Raw genomic sequence first — 19,849 nt, forward strand, 5'->3', positions numbered from 1 at the left:
GAAGCTGTGCACTCCTGTGCGCATTGGAGGTGTTGTTTTTCATATGTTACATCCCAAGATATAGCAATTACCTATTCTAACCAGGGCTGGTTCCCTGTAAACGGAATAATAATCAATCCTCCAGTGTGTACCCCTGACCCACGTTCCTAATTGTGTATTAGGGCCAAGGAATCGTGGGAAGTTGGGATTTTTTGTAACAGTAAGGTCGGTAGCCAGGCCAGGCGCAGAGTTGTTTCCTACAGAAATATTGGTTCTATAAAGCTGTCACTCTTTATAGTTGTCAGTCATGCATTGGATTGTATCCAGATTGGGGAATGGCTATATTACCCATTTAACCACACACGAAGTTGACTAGATTTGGGTGTGTGGGGGGAAGGTGATACAGGGCCCTAACTACTCTCCACTAACTAAAGTCGAGGTCCTGCTGTTTCGGCTGAAAAAGGAGAGGGTGGGGGGTTTTCGGCATGAGGGGCAATTTGGGATCCGCATTGCCTGATGGAAACACCACGAAAAGAGGGGAAAACAACCCTTTGAATGTTTTACTAAGTTTCTTTCATCAATCTAAATGGGTAAAAAAGTAAACAACAAATACTGGGTGGTCCCCAGATGGTGTTCCTGGGCATTGGAATGTTTAACTTTTTTCTTCAAAGTACAAATTTTTTGATAGCGTTCCACTTAGGAGGGGAATGGATTGAAATGCGTGCGGGGGAACAGCTTGGGTTCGTGGGCTGTATGGCCTTTCTTTTAGTGCTGAAGTTCTTTAGCGGGACAATTTCAAGGGGCCTGTTTTTAGGTTTGTTGGAATAAACACGGTGCAGTGGCCAATTGTCGTTTTTCCAAAAAAGAAAATTTATAAAAGAATTTAAGCCTCAGTTGTTTCATTTTACATATTTATTAGGAAATCATGAATAAGAAAAAAAAGTTTGGGCACTTGCTTTTTAGAACGAGTTTTTAATTTTCAGTGCTAATTCTTTAAATCACATGACCAAAAAATGGTCCACCTTTGTTTTTTTTTTTTCAATTTGTTTTCAATCTAATAGGAAAGTTGGGGAACTTCTTGTGAATTTAGGGTCTAGTTTGTTAACGTCTTAGTTTTTCGTATTGGCAATAGAATTGGATATCAACCGGGTGTAGTGTGGGTGAATAAAGTGGAGGGAGTTGTTTGGGGTTCGAGCCACATAATTCCATTCCAAGCCCCAAAATTTCTTATCTGCAAATATTACCTTATATCAATTGTGGAAAATTCTAAACAAAGTTCCTCTTCTTGTTGTTAATGTCCCCTCAAAGCTAATATTAAAATAAAAAACTAATTTGTTTGCCCCACCGGGTAAAACACGCTCTTTTAGGTTCAACCGTTTTAAAAAATGCAAATTTGGTGGAGAAACAAAAAAATAAGAAAAGACACTTTTTAGAATTATTTGGAAACTAAAAAGAGGAAACTAAAATAGTTGTGTCCACAACAAGTGGCCCTAAGAGATTCGTTTAAGAAATACAGAATCGGTGTTTTTGGAGTCAACTCGCTTATTTGGTGTGGTCCCATTTTAGATCACACCCACTTTAGGTAAGAAATTTTGCAAATACATCTCCGAATTCCCTAAGCTTTTGTTGGGATCAGACGGATGAGTGTCCACTCGCCCTTTCTTCTGCAACCAACGTTGCTGCACTAATATCTTGGGTCCTCAAAGGTTAATCACACACCATGGGGATGTGCTCAATATTGGACCTAAACGTGTGCCAATAGAGGAAACGTCTTCAAGGGACGGACGTGCTGCTGTTGGATTTTCTGGCAGGCGTGGGAGAAATAGGAACCTTGGAAAGAATGGCATAAAGTTTAGAAACATGGTTTCCTTGTCCATCTCTTTTGGAACAATTTTTCAAATAAAAAGATTGAGGAAACTAGTCAGGCAGATGCACCCCTGAATTTCCCTCGTCGAGTAGTTTTTTAAATAAATGTGATATGGAAACCTTTATTGGTAGGGGGCCTTTCAAAAGAAGAACTATCCATTTGCTTCCTGATCATTTTTGGGATTTTAGTGCTTTTGTAGTTGTGTGTGGGAGTAGTCATGTGCCGTTACTACGCCCCTCGAGGCACTTTTGGCGGGGTGTGCGTCCCGCCTCCACAAGAACTGCTTTGGCCCTGTTGGCCTTGTTCCTTTTGGTCTAGAAGTGTAGGGAAGAAACAGAAGCACAAATCACTCATCAAAGAAAAAATGGGAGGGTGGTGGTAACCTCACAAAAGGGCAGGAATTGGGTTTGGGGGTTGGTAAATGCGAAGTCTAATGGGAAAAGTCTATCGAGGGAATTTCGAAAACTGGTTTCATGGTTGGTAGTGGATATTTATGCGTGTCCGCTTTTTTCAGAGGGGCTAGCAGTGCGGTATTCCTACGGAATAAGAGTCGGTTGCATGAAGGGTTTAGGTGCAGCCCGGAAGGGTGGCACAGAGCGGAGGAAAGTGCGGTGATTAGAAGCGCCAAGATTTTCCGAATAGAAAAGCAGCTGCGACCCCTCGATTCCATCAGAATTTCAGGCCGCTAGCCTCCTGGATATTGATACCAATGCAATTGAGAGAGCCAAGCATCCGTCATTACTGCAGTGAGTCCTAGTAGCTGTACTTGAAGTAAAGATTTTTTTGAAATTTTATGTGAACACAAAGAATTATAGATCATGGATCGGTTCCAATTTGGAAATCATCAACATGAAACCCAATCATAAATAATGAGGGGGAAATTTTAAGAGGTTTTGTCCTTCGGGGGGGGGAATTTGGATTTATTAAATTTGGTTTTAAGGCGTTTTTAATGACTTCCTCTGACCTCTTGTTTAATGTACAACAAAGGAACGTTAGTTTTTCTTTAGCCAAGCCAAACGCCAACCTTCCAACACAACCACCACAACAAAACTTAAACAAACATTCAACCAAGCACCTCCACTTTAAAGTCGGCAACCCTCATATTAGGCACTTTTTGGCAATTCGCCAGCGTGTTGTATAGCGTTCTGTGGATAGTTGGTATAATGCAGCCCTGTAAGGGATAATTTGAAAGTTCGGACTATGAAACACAAATTAAATCCACCACTCCCCTTGTGTAAAATCTTGACGTAAATAAACGTTAAATTGATATCGTGGGTTTAAAAAACAAGCAACGGAGCCCGGTCGGGTTTTTCCCCCGCAGGTTTGATATTGATCAACCAACGTACGTGCCGGGTATGGGCGCAAATCCCAAAATCAAATTATTTTATTATTTTAATGTTAATATTCCAAATCCACGTAGTGGTTTATATCAAAAGTGAAACAACACAACCACCAGTTAATGGTGGGCTGAAACGAAAGAGAAGAAACGAAAAGTGACACACAGGTTTTTTTTAACGAGGTTTCACTTTATCCCCCACTTAACGTAACGTCCTCGCCGGTGGGCCATACCAACCAAGTCCCCACATAACCATCCGTTTCCTTTCGGGCGAAAAGAACCTTTCTACACGACACCCACCCCACGCTGGACACTCTTTAGTAGGCTAGAGTAACCGTCTTTTATCAGTGATAACCCACCTCGTTCGCTACGCCTTTCAAATAGGCTTGAAAGTACCGCCGGCCTCCCAAGCGATACCCTCACGCTCTGTCACCCAACGATTCAATCACAACCTGACATCGGTCAGAACGACCAGAACGAAAAAACAGAACTTGTGTACACAGAACACTCTCAAAGAGGAAGTTAGGTACCAACAATCAGCAATTTACACTTTCAATTGTTAAATTCAATATACGAAATTGAAGCCTCATGAATGCTATCACCACCGAGTTAAAACTTTACTGGGGTCAAAAGTTGGTCCCAGACTTGTTAAGCCACAATGTTTTTGTGTGAGAATGAAGCAGCAGACGCATGGAGAGTAACCAACAGGATTGAGTAAAAGCTTTCAGAATTGAGAGTACTTGCAGAGTGTTTTTGCGATTGATGCAGGAAATATTTCTTGGTTTTAAGGAAATTAAAGTCCCCTTTGTCTTTGGGGCTATTGTTTATCGAGTTAAAAGTTAATTTCTGGTGCTTCCCCAATTTACCTTGGAGTGTTTGATCAGTAACACAAAGATTGGAAAGCCCAAGAAACAAATGTAAAAATGGTTTTCCGTTAAGTAATTGTGAAGAAAACTCCCTCGAGTGGCATCCCCCTAGCACGACTATTTTTCCCCCCTCCCCCCGGGCGCCTGTCTTAGTTAAATCCAAAAGTGTTTTAACACTAGTAGGCCCCCGTCCTTTCAAAAAAAACTCAAGCAGGTTTGGCCCCTCCGATATCAGGTATGCCCCTTCAGGCTACCAACCGGACCGCTTGGCTCCTTTCTCTTTGCTCCATTTTTTCTTAAAAACACAAATATAGGCCCCCAGTGCCTAGACAGTTTTTGGGCAGATGCCTGAGCTTTCAAAAATATTTGTTTTTTTTAAGTTTGACTTTGAAAACTCTTTTCATTTGAGACCTTCATTATTTATAACTTTGGAAATCATATTTCAAGGTCTTTTAAAAATAGTTTCTAGGATTTTAATTTTTTCCTAAAAGAGCTTCAACGCTTTTATATTGAGTGTTACTTGAAGTACTTACATAAGATTTCCTTAAGACTTTTGACATTTTAAGCACTTAAGTCTTCATGCTTGTTTCTTTCTTTGGCTCCATCTTGTCTTCAAGCTTTTAGTAAGTTCTCTTCATGCTCTCATGATCTTCAAGGTTTATTAGACTTAACAAGTTCTCATTCATGCTCTCATGATCTTCAAGTTTTAATAGATCATCTTTAAATCCATGTCTTTTAAGCTTCATTTTATCACCTTTCTTTGGAGTATAAAGCTTTCATTGATCCTTGTGAGCTTTTGACCTTGTAGTTATATATTTAAGTCCTAAAATATCATCACTTAACCAAATATGTTAAGCTCCTCTTGTTTGTTATTATCAAAACAAGATTTTAAGCCTTATAAAGCTAACAAAAGGCCTTTGGTCTGTGAACACACACACACACACACACACAGATATATATATATGTTGAGGCTTGACATTGTTGGTCCATAACTTAAAATCATAAGCTTTAGGTAAAGCGGTAGCTTAACATGGTATTAGAGCAATGGTTGCTAGGAGGTCTTGGGTTCTATTCTTGTCACTTGCATTTATTGCAGTTTGTTGAAAAAATTATTGTGTTCCAAATATGGTGTTATTCATTGCTTGTTTATCTCTCCTTGTGCAATTGGGCTGTATGTGCAGGGGAGTGTTAAGGCTTGATATAAGTTGTTAGCCAAACAACGCAACTTTTAGGTAAAGTGGTTGCTTAAAAATATATATTATTTAATGATGGGAAATGGAATCTGCCAATATGGTTTGAGATTCTGATCTGTGGCCAAATTCTAAAATGTAAGGCCTGTTTTGTTGTGGAAAATATTTTTCTTTTTTCAATTTTTAGTTTTCTAATGGATTATAAAAATTTAAACTTATATTTTAATTTTTAGAGATTTGCATTAAAAATGTAGAAAATAAAGAGTTTGTTTAAATGTACGAAACAAATTTTCATTTTTTATTTTTAGATTCTAAAATTACCACAAAAAGAATAACTATTTTTCCAAATTCTCCAACTTTTATATTACGTAATATTTAGAATTATGGATTTCGGACTTGAATTTGGATTTGCATGGATGTAAAAAAAAAATTTATACATAATCCATACAAATTAAAAGTCCAAAATCTGAATTTCATGCTCCCATATACATAGTAAGAGTTGGAAATCTAGAAAATGTTGAAAAGATGTTTTCTAACTTTTCTATATAATTTGGAAAATTTGAAATGAAGAAAAAAAATGTTTTCACAAGCAAATAGTGCCGAAACTGTTTATTGTTATTCACTTATATCACACAAATGTCATAAAATGAAAAATTAGCTAACTTTTTTGAAGTTTTTAGAAAGCTAAAATGGAAAATGAAAATTGTTTTTCAAAACTAAATGAGCCGGCAGTTTTTGTATATATTTTTTTTTTCCTTCTTCTCTTGAGTTGAAGTGGCGCTGATGCCTAATCAACACTTTAGCGATTTTTGGAGAAGTTGAAAACAATATTGCGTGGCCATTAATATGTGATTCATTGGAGGCTTACATTGGGCTATGTATTTATGCTGATTGGTCAGCCCAGTGATTTGACTCTTATCTTGAGTCGGCCACCTTAATCAATTTCATCTTGCATTACTTGGACACATGCTTCCATAATGAACCCTACTTGAATGACAAGATGGTTCATTTAATAGTAAAATGGTCTTAAATTTCCACTAAATTATTGAAATTTCCATCAATTTCCTCGTTCCACCATCCTCAAAATCAAAATTAAAGTCAATTTCCATCAAAATTTTCACAAGTTACCCAAAACTTATTGAAATATTTGAAATTTGAAGGAAATTTGTGAAAGACTATGGAACAGAATTTCCTTGAAATTGAAATTAGAGATACAAAAATCAAATTGAAATTCTGTCTGAATAAATCTTCTTTTAATTGAAAATATTTATTACAAGGACTTGAATGATGGTTTTTAAGACATTTAAAAATCCATGCAAAATTAAATTCAGATATCAACTACAACATTTTATTTGACCTCTCAATTCTAAATTAGTTGTTTTCACAAAAATAAATCATGTTGAACAGATTTGTAAATTTCATTTTATATTAATTGAGTATGAATATGTTTAATATTGTTGTTATATGTAATTATTGTACCTTATACTCCACATACCTGTCATTGATATATTTTACTTATAGTAATTTAGTTCTAAATCTTGCATTATGTTTATTAACAGTTACTAAAATTTCATACAGAAATTCCATATTTTATTATTAATTTCCATCATTTTTAAAAAATGGAAATCAAAATCAAAACTGATGTTGAAATTTCCGTTGAAATTTCTATTCCTCTGAAGCCTCAAAATTTTAGTTGACATTGAAATTTAAATTCTTGATTTTCTACTGTGATAAAAATATCTTTTTTCCCTTCATGTTTGATTTCATCCATTAAGTATTTAGCTGGTTTCCTCTTAGGATATGATTGATAATGCCTTGAAAATATATTCAGGCAATGACAGGCAATAAAATAGCCTCAAGATGTGAAAGATCAAGGGACCGTTTAGTGCACTGTTTGGGCCAAGTTCAGAACATGGTTTCAGTAATGTTGCAAGTACAGGTTGGTGAAGTTGACTTTCTGAGCACCATGATATGTATATACCATCTCAATTGTTGCAAATCATGTTATCTTGTTTTCATTTTTCATTTTTCTTTGTTTATTGAACCAACCATGTAGAAAATGCATGGGCAAGAACATTTGAGTCCTGGATTGTTTACAAAATATTCTTTTGACTTGTTATACCCTCTCATCAATTTCAGGGATACCCACCATGTGGGTTATAGGCACTGTTTGTAAATGACTTGATTTGCATGTGATAACCTTGATAACAATTTTCTACTGACTAAAGTAGATTGTACGTTGGTGACTTATTAGGCTTTGAATATTCCACTCTTCCTTATGAGTGTTTGGTCTCTCCTCCACTGCATGTGCATCCATCTACCTTGTCACTATGTTTAGAGAAACCTTGGATTTGTGTTTGTGTTTGATTTTGGATGAGATGTAATATAAAATTGTATTGAAATTTGTCCAAATCCGCCCAAATCCAAATTTAAGATCCGAAATCCATGCTGCCAAATGCAGCATGCATGTTGCATTTGTTTTTTCTTTTCAGGAAAAAATAATACATGAATCCATGTATTTCCCTGTGTGCATGCAACTAGTATTTTAATATTCCACTGTTGAACCAGCCCAGTGACAGTTGGTATCCACTTGTCATTTGCATCTATCCCCACGCATGATGTGTTTGTCTGAATCCATGTGCTTTCCTGGGCGCATGCAACTTAGTATTTTAATATTCCACTCTTGTTGAACCAGCTCCGTGGCCTTTGGTATCCCCTTCTCATTTGCATCCATCCCCACGCATAATGTGTTTGTCTGTCTGTGTTCTCTTGTTTGCTGTACTCTGAGATGGTTAGACATTTCCTTGAGTTATGTGTGTAATACAGTGTGAATTCCTCTCCCTTCCCCACCCTGCCCCCTACCAAAAAAAAATTAAATAAATAAAGAAAAAGAAAAGGAAAAGTTATCACTAATATGTGATTGCAATCATCTGTCCTTGTTTACCTGCTTCTCTGGTTCACTTGTTGTTCCTATCAGAAAAACTTTCAACTGTTAACTATTATATGATTCACCCTCACAAACATGCCTCTAAATGATAACTTCTGGCAAAGAAAACTGGAAACCTCTACCATTTTTATAGTGTAGTGTGAAGCAGAACACGTTCAGTCTGTAGCTTCTTTTTCACGTTATTGCCTTTCTTAATTTATTTTTACTGTATTCTTTTCATCTGAGCGATTTATTATGTAGTGCTTGTTGGAGTTGATTAATTTTAACTGCAGATATCTGGAATAATTGAGGATCTTAGGGGTGTAACATTTGTCCTGGACTCACGTGAAGAAGAGGCAGGAAAGGCTGTGTTTGCATTTTTCCATCAGGACACACCTGCATTAGATTCAAGAGAAAATTCTGATATTGAACCTCTTAAACTTGCTGTTTCAAAGCTGCATATTAATTCCTCGAGGGCTCTCTTGGTGGAGAGAAGATCCATTAAGAAGCTATTGGATAAAGTCAGTGATAGGGAACAAACAAAGAAGAAGATGCTAAATCGTCTTTTGTATCTTCTGAAGAAGCATGGAAAACTGCTTTTGGGAGATCAAATACAGGACACAGGTCTTCAGCATGAAGAATCATTCTCTTATAGAAGTTCTCTTTGCACCACTGTTAAAGAGGATTCTTGTGTAGAATATGGAAAAAATAAGGCTCAAACTGATATCTTGAGCAGTTCCATACCTCCACAGGAATTTATATGCCCCATATCTTTAAAATTGATGTATGAACCTGTTGTCATTGCTTCTGGACAAACATTTGAAAGGATGTGTATAGAAAAGTGGTTTTGCGAGGGTAATGATATTTGTCCAAAAACTCAGAAAAAGTTGCCCCATCTGTCAATGATGCCAAACACTGTTATGAAGGATCTAATTTTAAAATGGTGTGTTGAGAATGGAGTCATCATTCCTGACCCACGTATACAAACAATGGTACATAACTCCTGGGAAGCTTCTTCTATTTCCATTGCTAGCTTTGGCAGCTCAATGAATGACATATGTCGTCAAATGGATTTTGTTGATGTGTCACTTGGATCTATAGATACTAGCTTCAGTTCAGATTCTTCACATGTTAAGGTTATGAATGGCTCAGGTTTGGTGCCAGTGTGTTCTAGTGGACATGCTCACAAATTTCAACCTTATGATGGAAATATGCATGATACAGAGCCAGAGTATCTATGTGAACTTGCTGCGCTTTCATGGGATTCCCAATGCAAGGCAGTTGAAGGTCTAAAAAATTATTTGGTTGGCAGTGATCGAGCTTGTTATTCTATGTCTTCTGAGAATCTTGTTGGCCCACTTATAAAATTCTTGAAAGATGCACAAGATCTGCATGATGTAAAAGCTCAGAAATCTGGAACTCAGTTGTTACTGGCATTTATGAGAAAAAGCAGGTATTTTTTTTTTCTGGTACACATTTGTACCATGGGCATATCTTGTGATCATGCTGCCATTGTTGCATATAATCTCACAGAAGATGCCTCCTAAATTTCACCTCAATTTCAGTATGATTTCCTTGTCCTGATAAAATGATAATTGTTGGGTAACACAGCATTCCTTGCTACTCAAAAGTTTTACCTTTAGTTCAGGATCATACTTAATTTATACATGGATCTGTGTATATTTTTTTTGTTTCACTATCATTTGGGATAAATTTTTGGTCCAATCCCTCCCTTCCCAAGTAGGACCCAACCCATGCTGAGGGTTGGTGGGGCATAAAATGGGAAAAAACCTAATGATAATCTGCTTTGTGCTGCTTTATGCAGGAGCGGAGAACAGTGCTTACAAGAAGATGCATTTACTCTGTTGGCATCTCTCTTCGATTCAGAAGTAGCTAAAGAAGCCCTTACCATAATAGAAGTACTATCTAGCCACCAGTGTTGTTTATCTAAAATTACAGCATCTGGTGCTGTTAATTCCGTCTTAAAGATCCTCACCCAGACCAGAGAACTCCGAGAGCCTGCTGTTAAAATTCTATATAACTTGTCATCAAATATTGATGTTTGTTCCCTTATTGCATCGTTAGGGTGCATCCCAAAATTGGTTCCTCTTATGGCTGATAGTTCTCTTGCAAAATATTGTATAATTATTTTGAGCAATCTGTGTAAGACTGAAGAGGCTAGGGTTTCTGTTGCTGATACTAATGGATGCATTGCATCCATTGCTGAAATACTTGAGAATGGCAGTCATGAGGATCAAGAGCATGCATCGGCCACTCTCCTTTCGTTATGCTCCCAACGTGTTCAATATTGTGAGTTGGTCATGAAAGAGTGTGTTGTCTCTTCCCTTTTTGATATATCTGTCAATGGAAGTGAAAGGGGAAGAGCAAGTGCACTGGAATTGCTCCGAGTTCTAAGGGATTTTGATCATACTGATGTACAAGAGCACCCTGGATCTGACCTTGATATCTCTGTGGATTCTGGTGACAACTCTAATGAGAAGAAACCGTCGTCATCTACCCAGACTTCTGGATTTTTTGGAAGAATTTTCTCAAAACCGACTTCTCTCCATCAAAAAAGAAGACATAAATTCCATATTTTCAAATTCATCGCCCAACCTTCTCATCACGGTGAATAACATGGTGCGTGCTGGCCAAAATTCTCTGTTTCTTCTAGCCTGAATTAAAGGGGAGGATTGAGGTTAATTGTCATGGGCAGTATTTAGGTTGAGGGAGGATTGAAGTGCGTTATGTCATTGTATAAAGATTAGGAAACTCAGTTTCTTTAATAATTTTCTAGCAATTTGTATAAAGGCTGCGCTATTTGCGCTTCACTCCTTTGAAGGAGTGAAAGAAAGATTTCCTTAAGCACTCTCTGTGTCTGCACTCACTCCCACAGCCGAAGCATATGTGCGCAGACCCAAAACCCCAAAGAGCTCAAAATTTAGTGACCCTGGAGAAGTAGAAGACTTGAAGAAAAATTTCTTTCTCAAAATTTCAACTCAAGCAACTATTTTGCGAGATTTTCATCTAGCTAATAGTTAGGAAACCCAAAGGACATAACTTTGCAATTCTCTCTCTTTCTCTCTATTTAAATTTAAAACAAGCATTGAAATCAACCAAGAAGAGCTCAGGGAAGACAAGGGTAGAATTAAAGCTTGTCTAATTAATTCTCTAAATTCCCCCAAAGATGTACTATTGATGAAAAATCTCTCGCCCAGCAGTCAGTTCACACCCAAAGACCACCCAGCTGACTAAACTCCCCTCGAAACACCACTAAGCTTAACGAATTTTCGGCGACAGCGGAGACATCACAATGCTGAAGAAATTCCTAAATTACTTAATCTGTTTTTGGCATCTAGAGAATTACCCCACCTTGAATACCTGCAACACCTGCTTACGAAAAACCCCTACTACAGCCACCAACAGTTGCCAAACAGCTATGCTCCAGAATCTCGAGACACATAATTTTTTATCCTAGTCCTTTTATTCACTCTCACACTATTTCTTTGAGTTTTTTACCAAAATATTATAAAAAAAAAAATCAAAAAACACAAATATGTAGGAAATTGGAAAATTTTACATAAATGTACCCAACCGACTTTTCAAAAGTCGGTTTGGGCTTTAAAAAAAAAAAATTAGCCGCAATTCTTGACTTTCAAAATAAAGAACCGACTTTCCAAAAGTCGGTTTGGGCTTTAAAATATATATATATTCAGCTGCAATTCTTGACTATCAAAATAAAAAATAAAAATTGAGAACCTACTTTTCAAAAGTTACCCCCCCCCCCCCAAAACCAAATCCCAACCTCCCACCCAAAATCAAATAATAATATATATATTATTTTTAATTTAAATAATAATAAAATATATATTATTTTTAAAATTTTAAGATTTAAATAAAAATTTGTAAATAAAAAAAATTAGTGTCATTTAATATAAAAAATATTTTCTTCATTTTATTTATTTTTCATAAGAATTAAAAAAAGTAAATTAATTTTTTAATTTCAAAATATTATATAAAAATGAATACAATAACAAAAAAATTGAAATAATTTACTTTTGAAAATAATAAGATAAAAAGGACATCTTACTTCCTAATTACATAAAAAAAAATTATTTAAAAAAACTAACTACCATTTTTTTCCCCAAAATAGAAAATTTGTCTCTAATTTTAATTAATCTTTCCTTTCCTTACTATTCTACTTTTCTTTCGAACCAAATAGGACCAATGTACTACAATGGAATCTATCATCTCTTCTACCAGTACAGCCCGAAGGGAGCTGTGTGGGACAACATCGGTTGAGCTCACTCCATCTCCAAGGACTTCATCAACTAGGTCGCCCACGAATTCCCACTTGGCGAATAGGAAGCGGAGTGGAATTCGTGGCCGTTGGCGTGTGAGTCCCACATGGGATGCGCGGAGGTGAGCTGACAAATCCATGTGACTCCAAATAAATGAGTTTTTTACTTCAAATCCCCCCTGTTCTGCTTCTGCCTCCCCCCTTGAAAGTGGGAATCATAAATTTTTTTAAATTTAAATAATAATAAAATATATATTATTTTTCAAATTTTAATATTTAAATAAAAATTTATAAATAAAAAATATATTTTTAAGTGTCATTTAATACAAAAATATTTTTTTACATTTTATTTATTATTCAAATGAATTAAAAAAAAAAGTAAGTTAATTTTTTAATTTCAAAAAATTATATAAAAATGAATACAATAACAAAAAAAAAAATTGAAATAATTTACTTTTAGGAATATTAAGACAAAAAATGACATTTTACTTCCTAATTACATAAAAAAATTATTTAATATATAATTAAGAATGGAAAATTTATTTAACATATTATTTGATATATATTTTACATAGGAAAATTTTAAAAATATTTCTTACCTAACCGACTTTTCAAAAGTCAGTTTGGATTAAAAAAACAAAACAAAACAAAAAACTTGTACAAAAATCTAGGCACAAAAAAACAATTAGAATGAAATAATGGAATGGAAGAAAAATGTAAAGAAATAAAAAAATTATAACACGTGTTTCACATGTTCTCCCATCACCAATGCGTTCAACCCGGGCCGCCCGAGCACCACAACTGGGTAAAAATTCGGGCATTCCCACATTTCGATTTTCGGAGTATAGTGGAGTACGTGTTTCGCTTTGACCCAATTCACGAAATCTCTGCTTTGGTACAAGTAGGTCATACCCCAGTGCTTCCTTCAGCTGCCGACGACCATTCTCCAATGCTCGTCTCACCCGATTTAGCCCGTGGTCGGGTCACAGAACCCGCTCGTGTTCATGTTCAGGGTGGGAACCACAAGGAGGTTGTTGTCGGGTTTGATCCATTCACAGAGATGCGGGTCAGATAGGTTAGCGGGTACGACGTAGTTTTGGACCTGTCTGTTTTGGGGGTCGAGTCTAGTGTAGAGGATGACGGGTTTATTGCCCGGGAGCATGGTGGCAGATCCGGACCAACACCCATTTATGTCGAAGGGCATGGATAGGTAGATGGTTGGGTCAAGGGCGACCCAGTTGATGAGGTTCTTGGAGATGGAATGAGCCCAAATGATGTTGCCCCACACAGCTCCCTTCAGGCTGTGCTAGTAGAAGAAATGATAGATTCCATTGTAGTACATTGGTCCTATTTGGTTCGAAAGAAAAGTAGAATAGCGGGAAAAGGAAAGATTAATTAAAATTAAAAATAAATTTTCTATTTTGGGAAAAAAAAAATGGAAGTTAGTTTTTTAAAATAATTTTTTTATGTAATTAGGAAGTAAGATGTCATTTTTGTCTTATTATTCTCAAAAGTAAATTATTTCAATTTTTTTGTTATTGTATTCATTTCTATATAATATTTTGAAATTAAAAAATTAATTTACTTTTTTTAATTCATTTGAAAAATAACTAAAAGGTAGAAAATATTTTTTATATTAAATGACACTAATTTTTTTTTATTTACAAATTTTTATTTAAATCTTAAAATTTTAAAAATAAATATATTTTATTATTATTTAATTTAAAAACAATATATATATTATTATTTGATTTTGGGTAGGGGGTTGGGATTTGGTTTTTGGGGAGGGTGACTTTTGAAAAGTAGGTTCTCAATTTATATTTTTTATTTTTATAGTCAAGAATTGCGGATGAATTTTTTTTCTTTTTTAAAGCCCAAACTGACTTTTGGAAAGTCGGTTCTTTATTTTGGAAGTCAAGAATTACGGCTAACTTTTTTTAAAAAAAAAAAAAAAAGCCCAAACCGACTTTTGGAAAGTCAGTTGGGTACATTTATGTAAAATTTTCCAATTTCTTACATATTTGTGTTTTTTGATTTTTTTTAATAATATTTTGGTAAAAAACTCGAGTTTTTTTCCCTAAATATTAACAAAAAAGAAACACAAAAATAGTTAAAATGCATAATATTTACGAAAATATACCCAACCGACTTTCCAAAAGTTGGTTTGGGTTTTAACACACACAACAGCCGCAACTTTTCAATTGAGGGGCTGGGGAAAGGCGTCAGGAGAGATGAAAAAAATAAAATAAAGGGGCTGGGGAAAGGCGTCAGGGAGAGAAGGAGGTTTGGGGACCGGAGGGGGCTGGGGGAAGGGAGATTGAGGGAAGAGGAGATTTAATTAGATTGTTAGACTAAACAAAAAAAAGAGGATAAGGGGACTTACATGCATGCGTGGAGGGGCAGTGAGAGAAGGAGGGGGGGCGAAATTTTTTTTTTTTTAGAAGGAACCAAATCGACTTTTGAAAAGTCGGTTTGGTGTTAAAGTTCTGCATGCATGCACGGCAGCAGCCATAGCAGGGGCAAGGAGAGAGGGGGGGGGGCTGAATTTTTTTTTTTTTAAAAAGGACTGGTTTGGTGTTCAAATTTTTTAATTTCAATTTTTTTTAAAGTGACCAAAACCAAATTTTCAAAAGTCGGTTTGGTGAATTTTTTCTCTATATATATTCATATCATCTTCCAACTGCTCTCATCTACTATCACTTCTGCAGTTGCATTATTTGCATTAGTTTTTTTTATCAAAAATATTTATTTTGTTTGCACACTCCCCATTATATTTAACACTTAGAGATGAAGTTTGGTCCACTTGTATCATCTATATTGACATTGGGATTGACATCCTTCCTATAGGGCATGGGAAGAGGATCATTCTAACGCTTTTAAAGGGCGTCAGTGTGTGCGCACATTAGAAACCATGTGGCATGCCTATCCTAGAAGCATTCCGTGGATTCAACGAGCAGGGCTCTATCCACTGTACCAGATTCGGTATATTCACTTAGACCATCATTTAATTAGTGCATTGTTGGAGCGTTGGAGGCCTGAGACACACACATTTCATTTTTCTTGCGGCGAGGCGATGATAACGTTGCAGGATGTCACAATCATCACAGGATTACCTATTGATGGCGACGTTGTTACGGGCACGATGCAGCAAAACTGGGAGATGTTGTGTCAAAGCCTACTCGGATGCAACCCCCCCACTGGCCGGAGCGGACGAAACAGCGCGTCCTTGTCTATGACATGCATGGACGGGAACTTACCTGATCTTCCTGATGAAGCATCTGAGGAGGTCGTATTGCAGTACACTCGAGTGTACATACTATGTCTAATGTGCGGCTTGTTATTCGTGAACAAGTCACAACACTATGCATCGCTGATGTTCCTCCCTCTGTTGAGTGACTTGGAGAGGGCATCGACGTATGGCTGGGGTAGCGCTGCACTTGCATGGTTGTACAGAGAAATGTGCCAAGTTGGTCGTGTGCAAACGCAATCAATTGGAGGTGCGCTATTCCTCTTGCAGGTTTGGGCATGGAAGCGCATGCCCTTTCTTGCTCCAATTATAGTTGGCATGCCACATTTGCCTACTGATGTCGACGATGGCCGTTCCCACTTGCGGTCAGATGGTGAGCTTCATTTCATGCCATACACGTCCCTCAACATACTTTGCGGTCCTATCGATATGACATTGATATGATGTGTGAGGACCAGGTAATATCGTATTTATTTCATTTGAATTGTTCAATATGGATTCGGAACGTTTACTATTCGTGGTAATTTTCTGACATAAATTCATTGTTAGCAGTTTATATGGATGTCGTACACTGCGGATGTCTACGCGAATCTACCCCCTATGTGCCTCATAGGTGTTCAAGTTTGGCTTGTTCGCACTCCTATGATTTGCTTTCAGATCATGGAGTGACACTTGCCGGATCGTGTAATACGGCAGTTCAGGCTGAGGCAGCAAATCCCTCGTCCAGCTCAGACAGGTTATGACCCCAACAACCATCATTTGGATCTACACGACCGTGACCAACGCGGTAGTCATCAAATCAACTTTCGCACTAAGTACGAGCGTACCCTCCACATGTGGCAACACAGACTGGACAATGCCATCTACATATCCCTAGGCATACACCTCCATTGGTGGAAGATGAATATAATGACTGGTACTGATCCATCACGATTCGCTACGTGAGTAGAACCGCCAATTTACGCATGACAGTGGTGATTGAAAAAATAACTGAACGAATGTAAAAAACAGACTCGTTTTATATCATTAACACTGTGTCCAACATATTTTGTTGTAGGAGCATATGATGGGGACCATCCACTTATCAGACTATGTCTCGACATGTCCCGCTAGACCAATTGCAGAGGCATGTATGCAGTTTGTGGTTGAGGAAGCTCGCCGATCAATTCATAGGTCTCACCGCGCAAACGCGGAGGGTTCTGAATCGGATGATGATGTCACAACTACTGACCAGGCGTCGCATAGAAAAGGTCGTGGTGGACCTCGCCGGAGCCTTGGAGGGGGGCGTGTTAAAGTTGAGGGGGGGCTCCCACCCAACCATCCCAATGGACAGAAGGTGGTTGGGGAGCATTAACACCGTAGTTCACACCGGCATAGACCTTCATATGGCATGTAGAGGCTTCTTCTTCCCATATGCCATATGGGGGTTATCAGCATCAGTACGGGGCATCCACCAGTACACCATACCATCCAGAGGCTCTGCAGTCCACACAAAGCGACCCACCTCCAATGTATCGGGAAGAACAACAATACCACCAATTTCCGAGCTCATCTTCGATCCCATTCGATATTTTCGTTGATGGGGGGTCGGTTGATGCTGGACTAGAGGAACATATCCCTCCAACAGTTGAAGGTAATGATGGTGTGGAAGGGGCAGCTGGACATCGTAGAAGGCAACGTCAACCTCCGCAAGAACAACGCCAACAACCGCCGAGACAAAGGAGGCCGCGACCATGTGGGACTTAGTGACGCAAGAGTAGATTATTATGCATGTATACTTTAATTTTTTTTTTTTTGAGCAATGAATAATAATAATCATATTTAATAAAAAAATTGTATATAAATTTTTTGTACGAAATTTTTTGAAATTTATAATTATAAATTGACCATGAAATAAATTAATAACGAAATTGAACAACGAAATAGAACTCGAGCACAACTCACTAATTTCAAAAGCTAAAAAGCTTAGTGGCAACTCACAAATTTCAAGTACAATACACATTAAGTACATATTTTGAATGTATTATGATGGTCCAGCATTGTCATGACCTCCAGTCCTCCTTGGACATTGATTGCGGTTGTGACCCTCTTCGTGGCAAAACTCGCACCGCATCCTCCAACTGCCCTCTCGTACATCCATTTCGTTACCCAGTCTCGAACTTTTAGGGCGTCCTTTCTGCCTAAGAAAATGTCAATTACCGTATAATATTGGCGCTACTGGATCCGTCCAATATTGTTCATGGAGGACAGGAATGAAGTCCATCGCATATGTCGCATAATGCTCATATACCATGAAACAAGGGTCAATATAGCTTCTGTACCCCAATCTCCTTGCACCACAGATAGCTAACAAGTGAGAACAAGGGTAGTGTAGATTTTGCCACTTCCCACATGTACACTGACGTCCCTTTATGTCAACTGTTTGAATATTTCGACCCTTATTTGGTGGCCGCGGTGCAGTTTGAATGATGAACAACCCCCTTTCAATGTTGAAGTCGATAACCTTATGTCCAACATACGCCATCTCCCTCCTCTGCATTTGCAACAACATATGTGGCGTGTAACCATTCCCCGACTCCATTGCTTGGCGAGAGGCATCTCGCTGGGCACTAAAGTACTGCGCAACGTGATAAAATGTCATCTAGACAATGGTCGTTATTGGTAGACTACGAGTTCCTTTCAAGACGGCATTAAAACATTCAACAAGATTCGTGGTCATGTTTCCATACCTTCGACCACCATCGTGACATTGCGTCCACATGTGAGGAGGTATCTCTTCAAAAAAGGACTTTGCAATTGGCCCACCCTTTGTTAGGATTCTTTCCATCATACTATTGAATTTCCTAACTTGGTGCTCCCTACCAGCTATTTCAACCATTCGCTTGAGCATCGTATTGTGCACCCTCTGGTTGAAGTTTCTAACAATGTGACGCAAGCAAAACCAATGGTGCGCATGTGGCAGTTGCCAGTCATTGTTTTGAAGAACGGCAGCAAGAATACCGGCATGTCTATTTGATATAAGACACAAATTATCGCGATTAGTCACTTCATCTTGAATGCACTTAAGGAACCAGGACCATGTGCGCAAACTCTCCTCCTCAACGATGGCAAACGCTACTATAAATATTTGTTGATTTGCATCAGGTGCCGTTGCAATTAATAATTTACCTTTATATTTACCGTACAAGTGCGTTCCGTCCACATAGAGAACTGGAGGACAATGATGAAATCCCTCTATTGATGCTGCAAATGACCAGAACACACATGTCAAAATAGCAACATTGTTAGCATCAGGGATTTCTGTCCACACCCACTTCACCTTTGTACCAGGATTTATTTCACACATAGCATGCATCCACTTTGGAAGCAGTTGATATGAAATATCCCAATCTCCAAACACCCTTGCAACTGCCATTTGCTTCCCGAGCCATACCTTTCTGTACGATGCATGGTACTGGTACTTTGACCTCAAGTGTGTTTGCAAAGCTGCAATAGAAGCACCGGCGTCACTTTTGATAATTTCTACGATTTCATTTGCAACTAAGCCAGACTTCAGTTATGGGTGGTCCTACGAGAGAGTCTCGTTTATGCATGTATGTGGCCCTATGTATTGTGTAATTTCAAACAGCCCATGCTTTTTACATTGAGTTGCGCGCAACCGCCAAACACAGCTCTCATCTGCATTGCACCTAACCATCCATGTTGTTGGGGTGGATTGCACCACCTTAAAGTTGTGGTGTGTTTGCGCATGGTGGACGTGCACGGAGTGAATGAGGTCATCCTTCGTGTTGAAAATCATACCTTTCCTAAATTTCGAGACACCATCCCATCGGGTGCCCTTGAGTGAACTTTCAACTTCAGTTCTAAAATGACCGGATTCAACATCAACCATATACACTAACGGCTACACGTCGCGTACCCTCCTGTGACCGACATGTGTGTTATGAGGAGGCATCACAAATTCTTCATGGTGAACGCCATTATCATTTTGTCCACCAGGTTCATCTACCCCTGCATCTGCCTATTCAAAATCCTCTTCTATATCCTCTTCTTCCTCAAATTCACAGTCGTAATCCATATCAGGTTGCATTGGCCAGACCGTGTATGCCCCCCTCTCATTCATAACAATAGATAGAAC

At 37.9% G+C, this 19,849-nt stretch overlaps 2 protein-coding genes across 2 annotated transcripts in view; one reads left to right on the forward strand and one right to left on the reverse strand.

Moving 5' to 3' along the window:
- LOC131165764 (U-box domain-containing protein 5-like) overlaps positions 1–11,032 on the forward strand; it is a 40,062-nt gene extending 29,030 nt beyond the window's left edge. The window contains exons 4-6 of the mRNA XM_058123810.1: positions 7,070–7,177; positions 8,458–9,617; positions 9,990–11,032. Of these exons, the coding sequence (XP_057979793.1) occupies positions 7,070–7,177; positions 8,458–9,617; positions 9,990–10,800 (2,079 nt within the window). The 3' untranslated portion in view covers positions 10,801–11,032. The remainder of the gene's footprint in view (positions 1–7,069; positions 7,178–8,457; positions 9,618–9,989) is intronic.
- A 7,320-nt stretch (positions 11,033–18,352) lies between these two features.
- LOC131156318 (uncharacterized) lies at positions 18,353–19,603 on the reverse strand. The gene is made up of 2 exons (XM_058109947.1): positions 19,513–19,603; positions 18,353–19,233 (listed from the first exon to the last, which is right to left on the reverse strand). The coding sequence occupies exons 1-2, from the start codon at positions 19,601–19,603 to the stop codon at positions 18,353–18,355; spliced, it is 972 nt and encodes a 323-aa protein (XP_057965930.1).
- Between the last annotated feature and the right edge of the window lie 246 nt (positions 19,604–19,849).

This window comes from Malania oleifera, chromosome 1, assembly GCF_029873635.1.
Source record: "Malania oleifera isolate guangnan ecotype guangnan chromosome 1, ASM2987363v1, whole genome shotgun sequence".
Lineage (NCBI taxonomy): Eukaryota > Viridiplantae > Streptophyta > Magnoliopsida > Santalales > Ximeniaceae > Malania > Malania oleifera.

Coding starts and splice junctions, on each gene's coding strand:
- LOC131156318 (XM_058109947.1), bottom strand. CDS start 19,603: ATGGTTGATGTTGAATCCGGTCATTTTAGAACTGAAGTTGAAAGTTCA. Junction 19,234..19,512: donor TGTCTCGAAATTTAGGAAAG/GTATGATTTTCA, acceptor ATGAAATCGTAG/AAATTATCAAAAGTGACGCC.